Source organism: Nicotiana tabacum, chromosome 19 (assembly GCF_000715075.1).
Source record: "Nicotiana tabacum cultivar K326 chromosome 19, ASM71507v2, whole genome shotgun sequence".
NCBI classification, from domain to species: domain Eukaryota; kingdom Viridiplantae; phylum Streptophyta; class Magnoliopsida; order Solanales; family Solanaceae; genus Nicotiana; species Nicotiana tabacum.
The window spans coordinates 27480800-27499245 of NC_134098.1; the positions used below are offsets into that span (position 1 = coordinate 27480800).

The 18446-nt window shown below is 35.8% G+C and overlaps 1 protein-coding gene across 1 annotated transcript; it reads right to left on the minus strand.

Moving 5' to 3' along the window:
* Positions 1-7021: 7021 nt before the first annotated feature.
* On the minus strand, positions 7022-9435 carry LOC107775341 (large ribosomal subunit protein bL34c). The gene is made up of 2 exons (XM_016595071.2): positions 9104-9435; positions 7022-7434 (listed from the first exon to the last, which is right to left on the minus strand). The coding sequence occupies exons 1-2, from the start codon at positions 9312-9314 to the stop codon at positions 7178-7180; spliced, it is 468 nt and encodes a 155-aa protein (XP_016450557.1). The 5' UTR covers positions 9315-9435; the 3' UTR covers positions 7022-7177.
* Between the last annotated feature and the right edge of the window lie 9011 nt (positions 9436-18446).

Genomic DNA, 18446 nt, shown 5'->3' on the forward strand with positions numbered 1-18446 from the left:
TGCAACTTAAGATAGTGTATTTTAAGATTTTGAACACCAATTTGGGCTTGGATTTGGAAACTAATCACTTATTTGGACCCGTGGGGTTATGGATCAATAAGATTTGACTTTGGACTTGAGTTTTGACTATGTGTGCCCAGGTTGACTTTTTGTTGACTTTTGAGATTTGATTAAAGATTGAAGTTTTATTGTTTGGAATTGGGTTCTATGAATTCATTAGACCTTGACTAGTATTGTTTGATTAGATTTAGGTCATTTGGAGGAAGGTTTCGATGGTCATTTGGAGGAAAATTTCAATGGAAAGGCGGTATTTGAGGGTTGAAGAAATTCCGGGAGGAGGTAAGTCTCTTGTCTAACCTTTTTAAGAGGAAATTTTCTACAAATTGAACTTATATGTTGTATGCTATGTGATTTGTGGGTGACATATATGCGAGGTGATGAATGTATATATGTACACTAAGGCTATATCATGTTTGAGGTAGTTTTAGGCTTCTTTATGCCTTGTTTAGTTGTTTGTTCTTCTAGACTTTGCTTTATTTGATTGTATAATTACGTGAGCCTATTTATTAATGCTACAAATTATGTTTTAGCTTATAACATCTTATTTGGGCATGATGGGATATTCTTGAGATGCTGATACACTTATTTTAGTCGTAGTCATATTTTATATCATGATCACTTATCTGCGTCTTTATTTATTATGTCCTTGTGAATTTTACTGGTTATTTCTTGAACATATACATATATTCGTAGAGATGGATATGTTGATACGTATTGATATGATTATGGCATATTTAAACATTTGAGCGGATTGATATTATTATGGCACGATAATTCATACTGTGCGATTATTGTGATATTGATATATTATGGCACGATGAATTTCTATGTGGTATATAGATCTGTCCCTCCAAAGTTAGGTGATTACCCATATTACATTGGGCCCTATGAGCGCAGGTGATATATATATCGTGTTGAGCACGTGGGACGCGCTGGATCATGTGGGAGCACATAGGATGTGCTGGATATTAGTTATGATTGAGTTTTGAGCATGCATAATCATCCTAGACTCATATAGAAGCATTCATATAGGTGTTACTTGGTGCATATCATCTTTATATGCGGATTTAGCAATTGAATTGTATTTTGGATATCTTGTTTGAGAAGCACACTTATCATATCTCTTATTTTTGTATCTCATTATTATATTTGTTATTTTTGGTTATTTTCTGTGATTGCATGCTATTATGGACGGTTCAAGTTGAGAAAGTGATACTCCCTCCGTTTCAATTTATGTGAACCTATTTTCTTTTTAGTCCGTGCCAAAAAGAATGACCACTTTCCCTATTTGGAAATAATTTACCTTTATGCAATGATTTATAGCCACACAAAATATATGTGCCTCATTTTACACCACAAGTTTAAAAGTCTTCTCTCTTTTCTTAAACTCTGTGCCCAGTCAAATGAGTTCACATAAATTGAAACGGAGAGAGTATTACATTTTTGTCAAAATCTCGCTACTACTTCTTCGATATTAGATTTGATACTTACTGAGTATATTTTTTTTTCATACTATACTTTTGGATATTTTTTGCAAATTCTGGTATGGGCACTAGTGGATCCCAGGAGAGTGTCAGTAGCTGACTTAGGAAACTTGAGGTACTGTTGTTGATCGGCCGCACGCTCTTGAAGTCACCTTCTTCTCATTATCATACTGCTATCATTCTAAACAGTATCTCTGTATTATGACTCAGTTGTATTTGATCTTAGTAGCTCATAACTTCGTACTACCAGGTTTTGGGAGTTATTATAGCATTTTCTGCTTTAGTTGATGTTGTGAGATTTATTATGCTTTATGTATATCATAATATTAGTTTACCCTGTATTTATCGTATTTTAGTTGATTTGGATGTTGGCTTACCTAGCGTGTTAGGTTAGATTACATCATGACCATTGGTGATATTTTAGGTCATGAAAGAAAAGGGCTACTCGATCACCCTCTCATCAACATATACCATTCACAAACATCAATGATAGCCCGACCAGTGGCCAAGAATGATTGTCCCAAAGTAAATAATGGGACTTCCATATTAGGTTCATAATAAAAAATAATGAAATTAGCGGGACATATGAATGACCCCACTTGAACCAACACATATTCAATCACCCCTTTGGGGCTAGCTAGAGATCGGTACGCCCAACTGTAAGATCATTGTTGTTGGTCGAGGATTTTCCAACCCCCACTGTTTAAACATGGATAAAGGCATCAAGATACTCGCCCCAAGATTATGCAAAACTTGCCCAACTGCATGCTTACCAATCGAAAGCTGAATAGAGAAGCTCCCTGAATCCTTCGACTTTTGAGGTAAATTGCTTTGCATTCTCGAACTACATTCTTCTGTGAGTGCCACAGTTTCGAACTCAGTTAACCTCCGTTTATTTTCTACAATCTCCTTGATGTATTTTGCATATTTTGACACCTCTCGCAAGATGTCCACCAATGGAATGTTGATTTGCATCCATTTTAAAATATCCATGAACCTCTTGTATGCAGCATTGTCCTTCATTTTTTGCAATCTCTGGGAGAAAGGAGGTAGTGGCTTCGCCACAACCTTTTTCTCCGACATTAACATGAGCTTTAAGGATTGGCCTTGGTGTCACTAAGAAGTGCCCTAGCTGGTAGGATATTTTGGGTGCTAGCAAGTCGACCCACTTATCTTTCCTGATTACAGATAACACTAGCTTGATTATGATTATCCGCCATTATCTTCTTAAGCATCTCTTCAGTACTATCCATCGAATTCTTGGACTGATCAACCTATGAAGGCTGAAACTGCCGTTGTTGAGCTGGTGGTCTACTATGGGTTTATGTCCTTTGATTGCAGCCCCATGAAAAGTTCGAGTGGTTTCTCCAGTTGAGATTATAAGTATCTCCATATTAGTTTATTTGGCCTCTATTTATATTACCCATAAAATATATCGACTCTGGATTTGCTGGGCATAAAGTGCTGGTGTGGCCTTCTCCAAATGCTTCAAAGAATGATTGTACTTGTTGTATCGGTTGACCTTGCTGTTTGTTCAGGACCATAGCCATTTAATTGAATTGGTTCGCCAAAGAAGCCATTTGTGCCAACAACGCAGAAACAATGTCTGACTCTAGTACCTGGTAGCCTCGTGAACTTTATGTCTACCTGATTCTCCTTGCTACTCCGGATTACTCTTAGAGAACTTACTTAGGAATGCGTAGATCTCATCAAAACTCTTCCAACACTTGACCACCTGCTGCATCATCTACCACTATTTTTGTTTCCAAATAAAGTCCTACAATAAAAGTATGAGCCAAGACTTTATTGTTTGATTAGGATGCGGACAATCTCGAAGCGGTCCCTTGAACCTCTCCCAAGTTGAATATAGTGACTCACCCTATTTTTGTGAAACTATTTCACTTCGGATCTTTGCTCTCTTAACGAATGGGAAGAACCTCACCAAGATTTCCATGATTTTCTTTTTTGGAGATGGGTGGATTTTCTTTTCTCCAGTGAGATTTTTGGCTTAGTTACCGGATTCTTCAAGTTTACAGGTGAGAGACACGATATTAGTTAGGGGAGAAGAAAAGAAAAGAAGAAAAAGAAAAGAAGTAGAAAAGTAGAAAAGAAATATTGTAAAATTTGAAAAACAAAATAAAATTAGTAATAAAAAGGAAAAATTACATGGCAAAAGATGGTTGGAGCGTGTATTACACTATTTCTTGTAGAACTGGTACTCATAAAAAAAGATGATATTTATTACCGTTTAAACAAAGACATGAGGGTTATAGGACCCCGCAAAGTATAAGAGTGCATATGATAAAGTGGGAGAATCCAAGGGGGTGATTATGTTTTTTCCAAATTTTAACTACAATTTTGGCAATGCATTCCATGGTATCAAAGTTTGTTACTATTATGCTTTCTCTTCACGAAGATCTGATTCTTAACAGCTTGTTTGGATGGTTGTTACCCATCATTTTATAATGTATTGTATTGTATTGTATTATATTATATTGTATCGTTTTATAAATACAATGTTTGGATATATTGTATTGTTTCAGTTGTTAAATAACATTTTACTGTTTGGTTTGACTGTATTGTACTGTACTGTAACTGATAAGTTTACTAAAATACCCTCAATTGTTTAAATATTAGATTTATCAATAATTACGCATAAAATTAATTTAATAAAACCCCGTTCTACAAATTTACACCAAATATGTCTTAAAAATAGATTAAGCAATTAAATTCATGCAAATTCTAACAAAATTAGCAATTTTAGGTTGGAGTTGGAAGCGACAGAATTTCTGGAAAAAAAGGGACGAAGACAAAGTAGGTTATAGATGAGAGATTTGGAGTTAAAAAAATTTAAAAAAAAAGAAGGTAAACGGTAAAATAGAATTATGGAGTAATAAATTAGGGCATAATTGGAAAGAAAAATAAGAAACAATCTCACCACACCAAATCGGTTGTTTCAAAAAATGAGACTTTTTATTGTTCCGAAACAATAAATTTAACAATACAATACAACCGATTTAAATGAAACAATCAAAACAAACATTGTTTTGAGATAACAATACAATACGATACAATGGGTAACAACCATCCAAACAAATTGTTAAAGTAATAGTGAGAAAGAAAACTTTTGACAAAAATGAAAATTTAACAAAGGTTTTAATCATTATGACTACTAATTTTGAGAAACAAAAACGAAAATTTAACAAAGGATTTTACTAAGATTAGGTTAGAAACATCTTGCTCCCAATATCGGCTTTCTTTATTATGAATACTGAGACTAGTGGAAGTGTATGATATTTGAAAAACATGATTTCTCGAATAGTCTCCTAATATGTGTAGTTGATTGGAGAAATGCTTATTACAGCAGGTTAAGCCTATTGCAGGAGCCTCTGGCTCTGAAATTATCATATTCCTCATAAAACTGGAGTAATTAAAAGCTCATATCACAGTTCGTATCCTGTAAATAAACCTGGTTCAAACAGTAAATAACGTTTCACTTGTGTCAGTAAAATCCCAGGCAATGTCAACGAGATATGAATTGTTATAAGGTATTCATGGAACAAGAAAGCATGATTATCCCGGTAGCTACGAAAAGGATCCAATTTCCAGTTTATTTACTGGTGGAGATCTGAAGACAAGTCTACTCTAAACATCCAAATCAAGTTAAACTTTTCGTTCAACTTTGCAGGAGCCTGCTCATAGACACCTTTCCCCGCAGTGCCTGCATATCTTATCCATACAGTATAAGTAGATTGAAGAGGAATAGAATCTACATTGCCTTTCCTAGATACTAATATAGAGATAAAGAAACTATTCCGGGAGGAAGTTCAGGTTGATTTAATTTTTCGCAATGGACGAAAGCCTGACCGAGTAATGCCGCGTGGAGGTAGAAGGCCCAAGGGTATCTGGGGAATAAGCATTGGCTATCTCTGTGCCAGTCGCCGCGGTAATACAGAGGATGCAAGAGTTATCCAAAATGATTGGGCATAAAGCGTATGTAGGTGGCTTTTTAAGTCCGCCGTCAAATCCCAGAGCTCAACCCTGGACAGACGGTGGGGAGAACTCATGTCATGACACATGGACACAGATATACATTGATGCATTGATGCCAGTTTCTGATGTTTAAATAGAAGCTCTTGAAGATGTCAAAATAGTTGTTGCAAGGCATAATGCAGGGATTGTAATGAAGTGATTAATAATGCATCGATAAGTTATCCCATGTTGTTAAGCAATACCAAATTCTATACCATGATTATTTTATCCAATCACTTGAACCATACGAGTATATTTGCAGTAAGAGAACAAGTTGATTCAATGTATAAAATGCAATAGCTATCAATTTTATCTCACTGGACCTGGTAGAATCATCAGCAATTAAGCTACTGAGAACTAAACTAAGGACACCTCCATACTCCATAAAATTTATCAGTTCATAATTGAAGATAGACTAGACCAAATATTCTCTACTCCTTTTCCTTTTTAACCAAGTCATGATCTTATTACCACTTGTAAATGCAAAAGTTACAGTTTGAAAGCAGGAGGGTATAGCCTGGCCTTCTTATATGAGCTGCGAATTTTTCGCAGCAAATTCATAAAAGCTGAGAACAAAAATTGAAACTTCAAAACAAAGAAGCGGTAATAAGGCTATGAATTCATGGTGATTCATAAACCTGAGCATCTTCTACTCATAGCACCAAATGATTTATATATCATATTCAACTCTATAAGTGCCAAATAATTTCGGCAGCATAGTTCTAATTCCTTATTATGAAGTAGAATTCTGTAGATGCACCGTGAGCCAGATGCAGTGCAGAAATCACAAGAGACTGAAATAACTGCAATTAATATTCAAGCATCTACCCAACTACATGCTCAAGCAGGTAAAAAGTTTACAAAAATATAAAAAAACAAAGATCACAGTGAATGACTTTTGAGAAAACAATATAGCACCCACATAACATTCTGCAACATGTACATGCATGTCAAGTCTCCTATTCCCCTGTTTAGTAAAACAAGTTACTTTTAGTACTTTTTCCATTGGCAGAAATGAATAGGAAAATTATTACTCCCTCTGTGTTTAACTAGACACGGAGCTTAAGAAATAAAGAATGATTTTTTAAACGTGTGATCTAAAGCATGCCATAGACAATTGTGTGGCTATAAAATTATATCATTAAGGGTTAAATAAAAAGTTTAAAGTTAAATTGTCCTCAAATATTTAAAAGCGTCATCCTTTTTTGGACAAACTAAAAGTAAAGTATTTCATACAAAATGGGACAGAAGGAGTATTAAATAAGCAATGGTAAGAAAATTTTGATCCCGTCATTGGACCTCAAAAGATGCCCTATAATGAAACAGACAAACCGAAAACCTGCTATGGATTTCTCAGGGTCATTTGTAGACAAAACCTGTTAGGAAGAAGGCAAAAATAGAAAAAAAGGGGATAATAGAAGAACAAACACAAGTACGGCAAAAAATAAAAGGATCAATGAGTAGTGGATAATAGAAAAAATGCAAATTAGCTAGTTCTTTGAATAATACAAATGAAAATTACAGCTAAACCTGTCGCAAGCAAATTTCTGAAAGAGATTACATATTACCAGCAAAAATCACTTATGTGAAAACAGTAAATATCAAGCTCGTTTGCCAGTTCTAGGTGAAGACTTTGGGGCGAGTTCCCATCGGCCCTTTGCACGTCTTCGCTTAATAACAGCTCTGCCGCTGGTGGTGCTCATACGCTTACGAAAACCATGAGTCCGAGCCAATGACTTCCTTGATCTATTCCTCTTAGTTTGACAAAGAGCATACTTCTTTGCCCTCACCACCAGCCCACGCCTTTTTGTGGTGCTCACTCCAATGTTGGAATTGAAACCAAATCCAAGTGATGAACCTAAGCCAGAAGTTAACTACTAAGTTTGCGCCACTCCCAATGCCAATTTAATACAAAATTTTGACCAGAACTACTTTCATAAAACTCGCATTTGTGACTAATGCAAACGCTACAAATTGGAAAAGATTTACACACTAACGGCTATGATAAGGGCAAAGTGATTAGAGTGCTGCATGCTGCACGGGTTTCTCATAAGATCGACCATAAGGATATTAAAGGATGAAAATAATGACGCATATTTAGCTGATTAGATCACAAGATAAAAGTTCAAGAAACATAAGTGGAAAACAAACGCTTTCATTCCATACTTAATACTAGGAAATATCAACACAATGTTAACCTGCATATATTTATCACATGTGAATGCCTTTTGGACCTTAAGGTTTTCCTCGCTTGAGTTTTATGGTTCAATTGTTTTATAATCTACCTTTAAACAAACCGAGTTTGACCATAAAACTAACAGTACGATTCAATATTTTCATTAGCATTCCAATTTCAAACCTATAACGTCCACAATAGAACACTATCAATGAACTGTAGAACGTTGAACAAAGGAAGAAACTAAGCGGACCATGGTTTAATTTCATACCTATTCCTAGGAAATATCAACATAGAATGTTAATCTGCATATATTTATCATATTCCCCCAGGTATCTTCCTTGTTCAAAATTTTACGGTTCAATTGTTCTATAATCTAGCTTTAGCCAATGGATTTTGACCATAAAACTAGCAATACGATTCAATGTTTTCAGTAGCACGCCAATGTCAGACCTAAAATATCTACAATAGACAATCCAAATGTGAATTATGTGGAATACAAAACATCACAATCAAGAATTGCAACGTACTCTTTTTCTCTCCTTTTTGGTCAAGCATTACTATAATACCTTCAAATCTATACGTGGATATAATCCAACAGTACTAGGATAACATAAGCTTCTTTAACCATAATCAATACAATTATTGGTAGTTACAATGTACCCACAAGAAGCAATTTGTTTTATGACAGTGGAGTCTAGGCTAGCTTACGCGCATCTCGACTATTCTATTGAGTACCTAGTAACTCCCCCAGAACAGGTAACGAATAAATTTGTCCACTAAGGCTTAGACAGATGGAAATCACTAGGGGATGTACTATTTTTATACATAGCAAACCATGACATTAGAAATACCATAATTTTTAATACATGGATAAGCATGTATAAAGATAGAACTGCCCTTTCAAAACCTTTACTATACCAAACCAAACAGTCGATAAGAAATAATCTCAGCATTACTAATATACCCTATTCAATACACCCTGCCAAACGACCCCTTAGTGTTTTTTGCGTCCCGTGGGATTGAAGTTGAGCTCATGGTTCTCCTCCCACCTCATTAATCACTAGGCTACGCTGTTAAGTAATTATAATGTATCCACACGAAGTAATTTAAAGCAACATTAACAGGAACCAAGAAACATCAACACATTACCAATCCAATCGACAACTGAAATCTCCAATCTCCACAAGACCCAATTCAGCAAACAGAATAAAATTAATAATTAATTTATCTTTTCCTATTTTCAAATCAAAATTGTGAATAAGATTCAAGTTGCAAAACCAAGATAGAAACTTTTCAGCTGAGGGTGTCGGCGAAAAGGAAAAAGTGATTGAAAATTTATAGGACTTACCGGAGAAAGAAGAAGAAGCAGATAGGGATGAAAGTGCAGAAGAAGGAACAAAAGAGCAGTGAAGCAACCCAGAACGAGTTGATGCCTTAGCAGCACAAGGTGCCATTTTCAAGGATACGGAGCCCGTTCTTGAAGAACCAGTGAGTAGAGAAAGTGAGGCTGATGGCACATGCCTTCCTATTCCTGAACAAACCATTGACAGAGAAGCCATTCTTTCTCTCTTTGACAAACTCTCCCTCCTCGTTATTCTATCTACAAAGGTACTTATGGCCGTTTTAACGCCTTATCTGCAGAGCTGGGAATCGGAGAAGGATAACGGGTCCATTGGTATTCAATATTCACCTCTTTTGCAATTCACACCCTAATCTTTTCTTTTTTCCTATTTACGGCCTAGTCTTTTCAAGTTCTTTTCTTTTTTAGGCAAATACCACTAAGCAGAGTACTTAGTGACTAATTTTATAAATACAACAATAACAACAACAACAACCCAGTATAATCCCACTAGTGGGGTCTAAGAAGGGTAGTGTGTACAGACCTTACCCCTACCCTGGGTAGAGAGGTTGTTTCCAATAGACCCTCAGCATCTTTCCCTCCAAGAACTCCCGACCTTGCTCTTGGGGTGACTCGAACTCACAACCTCTTGGTTGGAAGTGGAGGGTGCTTACCATCAGAGCAACCCACCTTGACTAATTTTATAAATAATTAAAATAAAAGCAAATTTAAGTATTACAAAGTGAAAGTAATTAGAACTTGCAAACGAATAAAGCCTAAGATTACCTTAGAAATATTAACATATTTTGGATTGAGAATTAAATAATAAAATCTAGCAACTACTAAGATGATCAAACATAATGTAACTCATTTTATTTTCTGGATTTAAAGTTTTCTACTCGTTTTTTTGTGGGGGCAAAATATGTACTCCCCCTATTCCAACTTACGTGATAATGTTTGATTTCGTACGAAGTTTAAGAAAGTTCAAAATTTGTGATTTAAAATAAAATATATATCTTTGCGTGGTTATAAATCATCTCATTAAAGATAAAATATACTTTAAAGTTATTATTACTAATATAAAAATATATTATTCTTTTGTGATCGACTAAAATAAAATAGTAGACAGAATAGATAGTTTATTCTTAAGTTTGAGACTACATTCCTATAACACACCTTTTACACACTAATTTTTTTCAAAATGTGCCTAAATACACCACTTGAGTGAAGTGGCATGGGTGTTTCTAACAAAAAAAGCAGCGCGTTAGTCTTGTACTCCTGTATAAAGTTTGTCCCAACACTTATTTAAGTATCATATGTCAAAATTACTGTATTTTTTATTTGGTACCCAATCCCTTCCCATCATCTTCTCCACCCTAATTATTTGGTCCCCTTCTTAACTAGCCACCGGCCAAGCCTCCCTCCTCTAATCTTTTCTTTTCTCTTTCTCATATTAAACCACTAACAACCCCATATTTAATTTATTACCTCCATAAATTCATTAATTCTTTAAATTTTTTAAACCTTATACAGCTCAAAATTCTTCTGATCTTTCATTTCAAAACTCATTCCTTAATAAGTGTATCTTCATTTCCTCTCCACTGAAAAATCCAATATTGCTTTGAATTATGGGTTTTGCTTCTTTGCATTCTGTTTCTCTAAATATGTATTCATCACTTTTTTGCTTTTTCTATTAATGATTTAAGTGATTTAAACAAAAAATCATGGTATAAACCCATTTATATTTTAGTTCAATATATCTTCAATAATCGATATTACTTCCATTCAGCTAACCCTCCAACAAGAAGAAAGAGGAATTTAAATTTCGTGCAATGAAGAAATTTCAAAGTTTCAGTCAACGATATCTCAAACAGAGCAATATTAAAATAGAAATCAGCCCGAAATGAAAACTACATCCCCGAATGGAAACTAATTATACAATTAGGTACTCACATAATATTTTTTTGTCATAAGTGATGCATTAAAGTTTTAAAATATTTGGTCAAAATCTAAAACTATTATCGGTAGTCTTAGAGATTATATGTCTATAAAGATGGCTATTATAAAGGACTAAATTTTATAAAAAGCGTATTGTTATAAATATTAATATAGTTATAGGTAAAAAGTTTTTATAAAAAAGTAAAATATAACATAAAAATCAAGAAAATAACTTGATTTTTATAGTGATTATATAAAGTGGTTGTTATATAGAACTAAATTCAAACCTATAAATTTCTTTCCTATAAAAGTCAAGTTCGCTAATCGAAAAATCTCTAAATTTCTTCCCTGCTTTAGCTCTAGGAAGCTACCCTCCCTGCATACGGGTGTTTAGCTCCGGAAAGCTTCGTTGATGACAACCCTCCCTGCATATAGGTGTCAATAATTTCTTTTTGAATAGTACTATTTTTCTCGGATGTTGTTCCAACAATGGTTTGAATTAATTGTGATGTTTTAACTTCAATACCACACAAGAAGGAGGTGATTTGTGTGGTGTCTAATTTTTCGCGTGCACAGATTATAGAAGGACCTGGTTCTTCTATGTGTTCCTTATACTACTGTTGCGGAATAATAAATGCAGAAATTAAAGAACACAAGTATTTTACGTGGAAAACACCTGGCTCAAAAGGTGAAAAAATCACGACCTACTTCCCAGTAGGATTTTTCCAAACTCTCCACTAAATCACTGAGCCAAAAACTGCATTTACAAAATACTTTTGTAAACCTAGGATTAACTCTAATCCCGTTGTGGCAACCAACCTCTAACTGTTGCGACAACTTCAAGTTAACTCTAACTTGAATACTCTGAGTACCTATTACAATTGCCTCTAGATAAAGCTGAAAGATATAATATAAAAACACCTACTACAATTGAACTAGAATAAAAGACAGACACTTGGAACTAGTTCTTCTATCTGGTTCATGTAGCTTCAGGTTCGCACACTTGAATCACACACGAACTGCTTGCAAAATGCCTTGCTATTTTGCTCTCAATTCACGTTTAATTTCTGTTTTTGTGCGTCACTTGTAGAATGAGAACATCCTGCGATTTATAGAGTTAGTAGAGTAGAAAATAACTAGAGTTCTAATGCTACCCTTTCTTGGTGGAAGAGTTCTAGTTAATCTCAACTCCTAACTCCTTCCTTATCTTGGATAATGTTCTCGTTGAGTAAGGAGTCCTTCTCCTTATTAATTATGTAATCTTTTCGATAAGGAGATATCTATTATTATGCCAGATTTCGTTTATCTCCTGCATGTGCATCTCACATGCTTTGAATCTGCCTATGTCTGTGCCTACCAGTGATGGACCTGGCTTATCCCTGAGTTCCTTTGTCAATCTTCAAAACTATCATTTACTTGGGCCAACAAATTCCCCCTTTTTGATGATGACAAACTCTGTGCATCCATAAGCTTAGGCCCTGTTTCAACTTAGCTCAACATCAACACAATGTTAGAAACATTTTTCCTTTTTATCACTAATCATCAAGGACAAGGTTTATTAGGTTATAAATATCACTGTTCAAAGTGTAAAGCACAACATTTCCCCCCCTTTTGGCATCATCTAAAAGTTGCATAAAAATGTGAGATAATCAGATTTTAAAACTTACTTATGGCCACTGGGGCTACTTCAAATGCAATCATGGATTAATCATCATAGATCAAGCTAAGACTTTTAACCATCAAAGAAATATAAACAAACAGTTAGAGCAAAAACAGTGAATTTCACTGACGATTGATAAGATTCTACCACAAAGCATAAGTAGAAATAAAAACACTAGAAATATGAGCAAACAAAACATATCCCAAACTGGATCACTGAAAGGTCTACACTGGGCTAGAAGTTTAAGGTTTGGAAGAACTAGGTACTTGGTTTTTGGCTTGGAGGAGTTTCAACATATCCCGAAGAATGCCATCATTCTTCTTCTTTTCTCTTGCCAGCTCAGTTCTGAGAGCATCTCTCTCAGTCCTCACCTCTACCAACCTCTTCTTCAACCTCTCAATCTCAGCATCCTTAGCCCCACTTTCTTGCACCAAGGCTCGCACCTTGCTATTCACTGGTACCTTCTTAGATGAACTAGGTTCTTTAGGAGTGACATGAACTTCATAGTCACAAGCAGGCAGCGTATTTGCCCCAAAATGATCCTTGCTTGTACCAACCTCCCTTTCTTCTTTGGATTATAACTTTCAGTCACTCTCTTCAGTAAGTCTACGAGGGTTTCCTGTTCAGATGAAACAGGTTCATCTATATTTTTCCCAAGTTGAACCAGCCCTTCAGCGGCTTCGCCAGACCCACTTCCCCCTGTTTTCTTTACACTCTCCTCTACTCCAGCATATTTTCTCCCCAAACAACCATTGCACCTGTGTCTTTGGTTAAACTCACAGGAGTGGGTGAAGAATCAACCACTCTTTTACCCTTTCCCCTCACAGCACTTTGAACACCCTTGCTCTCTTTTTCTTTTTCTTTTTTATTTTTACCTCCAATTCCTCCATACTCTGTAGTTTCAACACCTGCTTTAGACCCTACTAGTATAAACCTATTCTCCAAATTTGTTCTCTCCCCGCAACAACGTTGCGAGCAAGCATCTTTACTCTTTTCTTAGAGGTTGGGGTGGTGGAAGGGATGATAGTGGGTATGAAAGTCTAATCAAACTGAATTTCAGTTTTGAAAAAGACTTTGGAGTATATCCTTAGAATCTAGGTACTTCAATTCGATTGAGACTCTTTTGAACAAAACTGATTCACTTGTAATGGATAAGTTCAAAAGGAGTTTGGAATTAAGTAGGACTCTACGCATGATCCAAATATTATTATTTCAAATTATGCAGAGTGTAAAAAAACATACCGTGTTATCTTGATGAACCAGGTTCTTCACTGAGAATACTCTTGTGTAAGTCTAAATTTTCCAAAATAGAGAAAATATCATTAAAGATTAATGAGTCATTTTAACACATGACACAAGAGTATACTAGTGAAAGTATGAGACTGAGCAAAAATTAATCTAATTATGTACACAATTTTCAGATTTTCTAACCAATTTTTTTTCGTTGTCTACTTTGAACTGGTCCTTTTAGGTGATCTTAATCATCCCTAATTCTAACTAGTTCCTTTCAAAGTGATCTCTACTTAGGGCTTTTGTGAAGATGTCAGCTATTTGTTTGTCAGTAGCACAAAATTTCATGGTGATCAACCCCTTTTTATAGTTATCCCTCAAAAGGTGATGCCTAACATCTATGTGCTTAGTTCTCTTGTGGTGAACCGGATTCTTGGTCATACTAATAGCACTAGTGTTATCACAAAAAATGGAAATACAACCAACATCAATTCCAAAGTCCTTAAATTGTTGTTTGATCCATAACAATTGAGCACAACATGAAGCAACAACAACATTCTCAGCTTCAACAGTAGATAAGGCCACTGAATTTTGCTTTTTGGTGGCCCAAGACACAAGATATGAGCCAAAAAAGTGTGCCATACCTGAGGTGATCTTTCTATCCACAAGAAAACCTGCATAATGAGCATCAGTATATCCTAAAGATTGAAATTACTACCTTTTGGATACCAAAGACAAAGATCAGTGGTGCCTTTTAGATATCTCAAAATTCTCTTGACAGCAGTCAAGTGAGACTCCTTCGGGTTTGCTTGAAATCTTGCACGAAGGCCTGCACTGAAAACAATGTCAGGTCTACTAGCAGTGAGATACAACAATGAGCCAATCATTTCCCTATACAACTTCTGATCAAAAGATGAACCAGGTTCATCCATATCCAACTTTGTAGCTGTTGCAATAGGAGTGTCAATTTCTTTGGAATCTTCCATTTTAAACCTTTTAAGCAACTCTTTTACATACTTCTGCTGATGGATCATAGTTCCATTTGAATTTTGTTTAATTTGTAATCCCAAAAAAAAATTAAGCTCACCCATCATGCTCATTTCAAATTCACTCCCCATTAGTTTAGCAAAATCTTTACTTAACTTATTAGTAGTTGCTCCAAAGATTGTATCATCAACATATATCTGAACTACCAAGAGATCTTTACCTTTTTCTTTCAAGAACAAAGTATTGTCAATCTTACCTCTCTTATAGTCATGCTCAAGTAAAAACTTTGATAATCTTTCATACCATGCTCTTGGCGCCTGCTTGAGCCCATAAAGTGCTTTGTCAAGTTTGTACACATGATTAGGACTCTCCTTGCTTTCAAACCCCGGAGGTTGCTTGATAAACACTTTTTCCTTTAGATAGTCATTGAGGAAGGCACTTTTGACATCCATCTGGTGGAAGGTGAATTCTATATAAGCAGCAAAGGCTATGAGGAGTCTTATTGCTTCCAACCTTGCAACTGGAGCAAAGGTTTCATCATAGTCTATGCCCTCCTCTTAGCTATATCCTTGAACCACCAATCTTGCCTTGTTCCTTGTAACAGTTCCATCTTCATCAAGTTTGTTTCTGAAGACCCAATTTGTGCCAATTATTGATATGTCCAAGGGTCTTGGCACCAGATGCCAAACTTGACTCCTTTCAAATTGGTTGAGTTCATCTTGCATTGCATTTACCCAGTCTGCATCCTGCAAAGCCTCAGCAATATTTTTAGGTTCAATAAGAGATAAAAAAGCATTAAAAGCACAAAGATTCTTTAATGAAGATCTGGTTTTGATTCCAGAGGTTGGATCAGTAATTATGTTCTCAATGGGATGAGAACTTTGATACTTGTAAGGTTTCACAACCAATTGGTTTCCCCTTGATGTTCCTTCAATGATTTGTTGCTGTGGAACAGGTTCATGGACAAGTTCCCTTGAGGTTTGAGAATCATTTCCTCTTTGTTCTATTCCCCCTGTCAGGTTGCCCTGGGTAGAAGGACCTGTTCCATCACCTGTTCCTTCTTTCAGTGCAGCTTCAGTCTGGGCTATGGTTTCATTTAAGTTTCTTACCAGCCCAATTGCTTCATCATCATGTTCCTGTCTCTCAGAAATAATGTTAGTTTCATAAAAAAACATGAACACTTTGTTCAACACACATAGTTCTTTTGTTATATACCTTATATGCTTTACTATGTGAACAATATCCCAAGAATACTCCCTCATCACTTCTGGGATCAAACTTGCCTAGGGAGTCTTTACCATTGTTGTGCACAAAGCACTAGCATCCAAATGCCCTAAGATGGGATATATTTGGTTTTCTCCCTTTAAGTAACTCATAGGGAGTTTTCTCAACAAGAGGTCTAGTCATGCACCTATTTATGATGTAGCATGCAGTATTTACTGCTTCTGCCCAAAAGTTATGGGGCAGTTTACTAGAAAGAAGCATAGTCCTAGCCATATCTTCAAGTGTCCTATTCTTTCTTTCAACTACTCCATTTTGCTGTGGAGTCCTAGGAGCAGAAAAATTATGATCTATGCCATGCTCATCACAAAATTCAGCAAATTTAGCATTTTCAAATTCAGTGCCATGATCGGACCTAATTGATGCAAGTTAATTACCTAGTTGTTTCTGAGTTTTTCTAACAAAAGAAGTGAACATGTCAAATGCTTCATCTTTAGATGTTAAAAACAATGTCCAAGTAAACCTAGAGTAATCATCAACAAACGTATCTTTTATCACCTCTGCTTAATGTTCTCATTGGACCACATAGATCCATATGAACCAGTTCCATCGTTCTGGTGGTACTTACTACTTTCTTGCATTTAAAAGAGGATCTTACCTGCTTCCCCCTTGCACAAGCATCACAAACTTTGTCTTCCTTGAACTTAATGTTAGGTAGTCCTATCACCAAGTCCTTGGAGATTAATTTGTTGAGCTGACTTAGACTTGCATGTCCAAGCCTCTTATGCCAAAGGAGATGATCACTATCCAGCACACTTAAGCAAGTTGGTTCATTCTCTGAGAGTATGGACAGATCTATAATATATATTATTTACTCTTTTACCCTGCAAAACAATCTTGTTAGTGATAAGATTTATCACAAAATATTTAGTAGAGGTGAATGCTACCAAATTACCTCAATCACATAATTGTGACACACTGATTAGGCTATACTTCGAGCCGTCTATCAAGTAGATATTCTCAATGGAATGAGAGTCATCCTTACCTACCTTACCAACCCAAATGATTTCACCTTTCTTTCCATTTCCAAAGGAGACATTTCCTCCTTTGAGGTCCTCAAGTGAAAGGAACTGGTCCTTGCTTCCTATCATATGCTTTGAGCAGCCACTGTCCATGTACCATATTTGGCTTCTCCCCTTCACTTGAACCTACAAAAGGAAATCAGGGGTTAGTCTTAGGAACCCAAACTAGTTTGGGTCCCTTTCTATAGGCAAAAGGATGAATCAAATTCTTTTTAGCCCAACCTGGCAGCCTATTTTTCCCTTGAACAAACTTTTTATTCTTTTGACTAGCCTTTTCTTTTGCAGTGCATTCACTTTTATAGTGACCAGTCTTACCACAGTGTGTGCAAATTTTGTTCTCAGGAAGTGTGAGATACTTGCTTTTGGCATCCCATTTAGGTGGCAGATTCCCAAAGCCAATTCCTCTTCTATTGCTACTGTGATGTTCCTGTAGCCATGACAGTGCATCGGAGGACCTGTTCCATTTACTAGTTCTGTCTAGTTCATGCTTGACCTTGCCTAGATCCTCCTTTAGCAATCTTACCTACTCATCCTTCCTATACAACTCATCTTTCAGTTTGCCTACATTTTCTTCTAAAGTGAGTTGTGTGCAATCAGTTGTCTTCTTACTGGTTCCTAGTTTCAGTTTTAGATTTTCAGATTTTAACTCATGAACATTTGCTTCAAATGTATGAACCTGGTTCTTCAGAGCGGTATTTTCACTCACAGTGTCACTAACTATGAGCTCCAGGTTCTTACACTTTGCTTTTAAAATCAGACAATCCTTAGACAACTGTTCTTTTTCTTTATTTATTACCTCAGATTCATCAAAGAAATCTAGCAATAATTCAGAGAGATTTTCTTTAGACAAAAATTTAATCTTGTCTTTGAGATGAATTATACTTACCTCAGATTCCTCATCTGATTCTCCAATTGCCATAAGTGCTTATTCATCTCCATCTTCATCATCTGATTCCTCATCTGAACTTTCTCCCCAAGCAGCAACCATAGCCTTTGTTGATCCTTTGTTCTTCTTGGGATGAACCTGTTCCTTCTTCCTGTTCCTTCGTTCAGATCTTTCTTTCTTCCATTCAATTTTCCATTGAGGGCAGTTCTTGATGTGATGATCAGTCTTCCCACACTTGTAGCAGCCCTCATTGGTCGTTTTTTCAGGAACCCTTGCTTTGTTGTAATTTCCACCTCTTGAAGAACCTTTTCCTCTCATAAGGTATTTCTTGAAGTCCTTGGTGATGAT